This window comes from Falco cherrug, chromosome 9 (assembly GCF_023634085.1).
Source record: "Falco cherrug isolate bFalChe1 chromosome 9, bFalChe1.pri, whole genome shotgun sequence".
Taxonomy (NCBI): Eukaryota; Metazoa; Chordata; class Aves; order Falconiformes; family Falconidae; genus Falco; species Falco cherrug.
The window spans coordinates 41,281,208-41,287,207 of record NC_073705.1 but is presented as its reverse complement, the minus strand read 5'-3'; the positions used below and the strand labels follow the sequence as shown (position 1 = coordinate 41,287,207).

Sequence of the window (6,000 nt, the reverse complement as noted above, 5' to 3'; positions counted from 1 at the left end):
GAACTGCCAGCTCTTCCCATTCCCCTTGTGACGGGGCTCCTAATGCTCTGCAACCATCCAGATGCCCTCATCATTTCTGCGTTTGCAGGTGACCCATCCCACCACAGTCACTTTTTTACTGTGACATCTCTCGATACTCAGCAGTGATTATTTTCCTTAACCAGCCTGGTTTGGGAGTCCTGGGGCAGTGGGGTGCTCGTTCCAGGCGAGCTGCTAGCAGTCCTACAGCGGACCTTAAAAACTTGATGTCAGGATGACAAAAAGAAATGCAAGGTAAATAAAAATTACTCCAAATGCACACATGAATTAGAGGCCGGGATTTGAAAGCTGATCTCATGTGAGGTTTTATGCTCAGTTAGGTTACTGGTTGGGGCAGGTGGATTTTTTTTGGAGGGACGATAAATGCTCTGACTCCTGGTATTTTTAATGCTTCAAGCTGGTGGGTCGAACATCTGATCTAAAGGGCTCCCAAAGCAAGAGACTGATCCCAAAACCTGCTGAAGCGAACACAGGGCCTCACAGCAGCTTCAAAGGACTTTGCAACCCACCCCATGTGCTGAGCGGGAGCAGGGGCTGGTATTGCCCTCACAGCTCTGTTGTGGCTTCATCTCCCACACTGAGTGCTCCCCATAAAATTCCTCCATGCCTTAAAAGCCTGGAAGAGAACAGTTCCGAACAGAAAATCCCTAAGTGACTTAGAGCACCCCAACGCAAGGCAGGCGCACCGGCCCCACGCAGGCACAGCCCAGCTGGCAGAGTGGGTCAGGCTGGGTTCCCTTCCAAGCATAAAGCCGGGCTTGAGGGCTCCCATTGCTTCCTGCCTCTCAACATGCCTGACCACAACTATTTTTAATTGTCAGGCACAAAAATAAAAGACATTTAATAAATTAACACTTTGAATGCTTTTTTGGTTCAACTTTGGCTGTTTATTAGGACCAGTCTTATTTTGGCTTCTATGCATTCATTTCCAGCTACTGCTCGGTCTGATCCCCATCTTATTTCCTTTGTAAACTACTGATCTTCCCTTGCTATCGTTGCTGAGTTTTATGGTTTTGCATTACTTTATTGACTCGGCGTACTGTTGGCTGCTTTTTCTTTTTTTTTTCTCTCCCTCCACTGAAAATAGCCTTTTATGAGAAGCTTAAGCAAAAGCCTGGAATGTCCAAAGGAAAGCACAGAAACATTACAACATTTTGCACATTTCTTTTGGCCAGAGAAAGTTACAAAATATTCATATGAAGAAACTTATCCAGTGCCTGCAGGACAAAATCCAACTTTTTGATTATATGTGGAATTTCAATTTCTGCTGTAAACGGGCTGTGGGGGTTTTTTGTTGATTTTTTAAAAAATTTATTTATTATTTTGAACTCTAAAGAATTTTTTGGGGGGAGAAGTCTTCTATACAATTGATGTCAGAGCAATGATGAATGCACGTACCCTTGCTGCTGGGAATATGCACTGCCGCAGCTTCTGTTGCTGTCTCATTCAAAATGCTACCAACATTAGAAACTTAAGCAGGATGCTGGTGGTGCTACCAGCCTGCAGCACTGGCTGAAAAGACACTGTGGGCTGGAGGCTGGAGCTGTGGGGATGGAGGGCTTTTTCTTCCTTTTGCTCGAGCTGGGCCCTCTCCCCTGCCCCACAGACACTGGGGGATGGCAGGGAAGGGACCTGCGGGGTGATGGGTGGATGGCCACACACATCTCATCCTCATCTGACAGCTCTGTACTTTTGCTTCACGTGATGGAAATCTATACCCACGGGATACTAGGTGTCCCCTGTGACTGGCGACTGGCCCTCGGGAATTGCCTTCAGCTGGTGTCTAAGGTGTGAAGCTGGGCCACCAGCTCACACTGGTCACCACACCTTCAGATAATCAAAGCCCAGTGAGAAGAAACCTACCTACTTGGGACATTTTAGGCATTAGAGATCTGGGTCTTGAAGTGAACATCCGATCATCCCACCGTCTGAATTCTGGCTTTAGATATAACTCTTACAGACGTAAGCTCAAGCATGGACTTTGGAGTTCAGCTCCCCCAGAACTCGGAGGTGAGATGGAGCCCTGCAGGAGCTCAATGCATGGAGCGGTGGCTCAGGTCATCATGCATAACCCCTGCCTCCCAGTGTGCTGCATGGATAAGCAATCCCTGCTGAGAGGGCCAAAACGTGCCCTGGCGTGGTTATCCAGTCTCACCACCTTCTTGACAGCAGTTATAATGCCACGGTTTGGAGGGATGCTTGCTTCCTGAGGAGCAAGATTGTGACTGGTGGAAAGGATGAGGCTCTGCAACCGCCAGAGCCACGAGTGATGCTCCGCGCAGCGAGCAGGGGCGTGGGGCCAGCACCCAGGTGGTGCCTGGGCCATGCCTGCTGGGGCACATGCGAAGGGATTCGGGCACGAATGGAGATGGGAAGTTAAGTTCTCTTTGCTACTTGATTATATGTTGTGGGAAAGGAGCAGCCCTACCTGTCTGAGATAAAGAAAATGAATAAACAAATAAAAACCTGTTTGTGCCCAATATATTGTAACAATTGTTTGAGGATGGTTTTATCTGTGTGAGAATATAACCCTGATTAAACATGGCAAGGTCAGTGAAAACAAAGGTGAATTGCTGAAGAAATGCGAGTTATTCCAGCCGGGAGTTCACTGGGGGTGAAATGGAGCAGCACTCCCTGTTCCGCAGGGATGTGTCGAGGTGTGGGTCTCGCACCACCTCCCATACCTACCCAGCCCCTGCAAAACATCCTCCCCACGGGGGGCTGGGTGCCCGAGCACAAAGCATCAGACGCGAGTGGCCAGAAGAGCCGCTAACCGCAACTGCCCCGAGCTGTTCTGTGGGTTTTGACCATCCAAGGCGCACACAAGCCCATGGTGCTGGGTGAAAGCCCAAGCACTGGTACCTGCTGGATTCCCGCCTGCCCCATCCTGGCTGGCGTCCCAGCCTACCCCCGGTGCTCACAGCCCTGCTGCTCTAGCACCTGCCCTGCCTACTCCCTCCTCCTGAAGCCATGGGAGAGCACATCAGCTTTCCCACAGCCTGAGCTCCAGCATCTTCATCTCCAGCACGCCAGGTGCTGGAAGGAAATTCCCTTTCCCTGGCGCTGAAGAAGCCTTGCTTCCAGCTCGCCGCAGCACGAGCCGGGAGGCTGTGGGGCCGCAGAGCGGGCGGACGTTGGGGGCACCTTAGAAGGATGCAGGGCAGGAAGGATGAAACCTTTCCCAAACTGGAAGAAGAGTTTGGCATTCCCTCCAGAGGAACCAGAAGAAAAGGAGCCTCCCCCTGGAGAAGGGGGAGCACCCCAGGGGAGCCCAGAGCACCCTGCTGGCACCACTGCGAGCCCTGCCCAAATGCCCGGGGCCGAGAGAGCCTCGCCTGGCGCTGGCGCAGGGGCTGTCCCTCATTCCCAGCCACCACCACTCGTCCCCCCGGCTCGCGGCGGGGTGGCCCCTCACCCCAGCCAGGCGCCCGCCCGGAGCGCCGAGGCAGCCCTGGCCGCCGGCGCGTCACGCTCCGCTTGCCCGAAGCCACTGTGGCCATAGGCGTGACGCCTGAGCCCGCTCGGGCCGCGGCAGCCGCGGTGCCGGGCGCTATAGCCGGGGCGGCGGCGGCCCCGCGGTGCGGCGGGCGGGCGCCAGGGGTCGCCCCGGCAGCGGCGCCGCCGCCCGCACTTGTTGCTGCCCCCCGCGCCGCGCTGTGTCGTGATGCACGCAGCGCTGACGTCACCGCTGCCGTCATTATTAAGGATTTTTATTTATTTATGTGCTTGCTTATTTATTTATTTATTTCCGTCCCCGCCTTGTCGCGGCGGCAGGGCCAGACCTGCCCCGCTGGGGCGGCTTCGGGCGTGTGTCCCCCCACACCCCGGCCCGGGAGCAGGGGCCGCCGGGGGGGCTTGGGGGGAAGAAGCCAGAAAAGGGGGAGAAAGTGCCGGTAGTGGGGAACGGGGGTGGGGGGGGCACCCGCGGAGCCGCTTCCCACCGGTCCCCCCACCCGCCCCGCGGTTGGCTGCGCTGGCGCGGAGCAAGGCAGTCCCCGGGCAAAAGGGTGGAAGGACAGCCAGGCAGCCACCCGCCCCTGCCCCGAAGTGACCGCCCGTCACTGCCCGGGGGTGCGGGGGGTCTCCGCAGCTGCGGAGGGCCACGCACTGCCGCCGGCCGCAGCGGCATCTACCTGTGGGGCTGCCGTTCATGGGGCCCCGTTAGAAACTTTCCGTGCCCGGCGACGCCGGCGGCCCCTGCGCGGGTGCGGTGCCGGGAGCGGCTCCCTGGCGCGGCCGCCCCCCTCGCCCTCTCCAGGACCGTCCGCGGCTGCGGCTCCGCGGTGGCGCCCCGAGCTGGCCGGCGGTAGCGCTGGGTAGCGGAGGCTCCGCGGGATGCCTCCCCGACGTGCGGCGCGGCCGAGGGTGGGGGGCGGGCGGGGCGCAGGTGAGAGGCCAGCCCCCAGCGCGGGGCGCGGAGCCGCCCTTCCCGTCTCCCCGCGCCCCTCCGCGCCCGCGGAGCCATCCCCCGCCCGCGGTGGCGGGGCCGGCTGACCACCGGGGCCGGCGCGTCCCGGCTGCGCGCTCCGCGGGCGCGGAGAGAGCGCGCCCATCCCCGCCGCCGCGGGACGCGCCTCCCCGCGCCCCCTCCCCCGGTTTCGTTGTTCGCCCCGGCCGAGCCGCCCCTCTCCGCGCAGCGCGGCGGCGCATGAATATTGATGTGTTTATATAATCGATAACCCACTTTCCGCCTTTCCCGGGGAAAACCGATAAATACGTTAAGGACGAAGCCGCCCGCCGAGAGCCGCCGAGGCGGCCGGCCGGGCGCGCCGGGAGGGAGGGAGGGGGCGGGCGGGCGGCCTCGCTCTCCGCGCCGCTCCGCGCAGCTCCGCAGGGCCGGGCGGTGGGAGCGCGGCGGCCCCGCCGGGCGCGCGCGGGGACGAGCAGCGCCCCTCGCGCCGCAGGAAATGGTCTTTATATTAGACATATACAGGCAGGTCCTGTCAGATCCGCAGCTCGCACGCACGCCCTTTCGGCCCCCCAAAAATCCCTGGGCGCCGCGGCTGCCCCCGCCGCCGCCCCGCCGCCCCCGTGCCGCCCCCCCGGGGCCCGCCGCCGCCCCGCGGCATTTTTGCCGGGCCGGGTCGGGCGTCGGGGGGCCGGCCGGCGTCGGGCGTCGGCGTCGGCGGGGCGCGGCGGGGCGTCGGCGGGGCGGCGGGGCGGGGGGCGGGCGGCGCGGGGGGGCGTCGCCGCTTGCGGCGGGGCGGGGGGCGGCGGCGGCAGCGGGGCGGCGCGGGGGCGGCGGCGGCGGGGGGCGGCGGGCGGCGGGGCTGGCTTTGCCCTGCCAGGACCTGCCGGGCTCCATTCACGCCAACAAGTTTGGGAGAATGTTGAGTTCAATCACGCCGGAGCCGCGATGGAGCGCAGCGCACTGCAGGTACCGCGCCGCCCCGCGCGCCCCGCCCCGCCCCGCGCCCGCCGCCGCGGAGCCTCCGCGCCGCTGCGCGCCCCCTCCCCTCCCCACCGCCCTCCCGCCCGCCCTGCCTCCGCCCGCCCTGCCTCCTCCTGCGCGGCGCTGCGCGGCGCGGCGCGGAGCCGGCGCTGATGCCGCTGCCGTGTTGTTGTTCCCCGCAGTGGGTCGGCGCCCCGTGCGGCTCGCACGGCCCCTACGTCTTCTACAGGGCGTTCCGCTTCCAGCGCCGCGGCGGCGGCCGGGCGCGGGTCCTCTCCCTCGGCGACTTCTTCTTCGTGCGGTGCCGCGCGGAGGAGCCCGCCTGCATCGCGGAGCTGCAGCTGCTCTGGGAGGAGCGCACCAGCCGGCAACTTCTCTCCAGCGCCAAACTTTATTTTCTCCCCGAGGACACCCCCCAGGGCAGGACCAGTGACCATGGCGAGGTGGTAAACGCAGCGCCGGCCCCCCCACCCCCCACCCCCGCGCCTGTCCCCGCGCCCGTCCCCACCTGCATGCCCGGGCCCGGCTACCACCCCCTCGCTCTCCCCCCCGCGGCCCCCCCCACCCCC

General features: G+C 62.5%; 1 protein-coding gene across 3 annotated transcripts in view; it reads left to right on the top strand.

Moving 5' to 3' along the window:
* Positions 1 to 5,293: 5,293 nt before the first annotated feature.
* The window catches only part of ARID5B (AT-rich interaction domain 5B), a 123,943-nt gene continuing 123,236 nt past the window's right edge, over positions 5,294 to 6,000 (top strand). For 2 of the 3 annotated variants that reach the window (XM_055719633.1, XM_055719630.1), the window contains exon 1: positions 5,520 to 5,874. In XM_055719633.1, the coding sequence (XP_055575608.1) occupies positions 5,584 to 5,874 (291 nt within the window). In that variant the 5' untranslated portion in view covers positions 5,520 to 5,583. Of the gene's footprint in view, positions 5,417 to 5,519; positions 5,875 to 6,000 lie in introns of those variants that run through there. The other variant, XM_055719631.1, reaches the window with a different exon arrangement.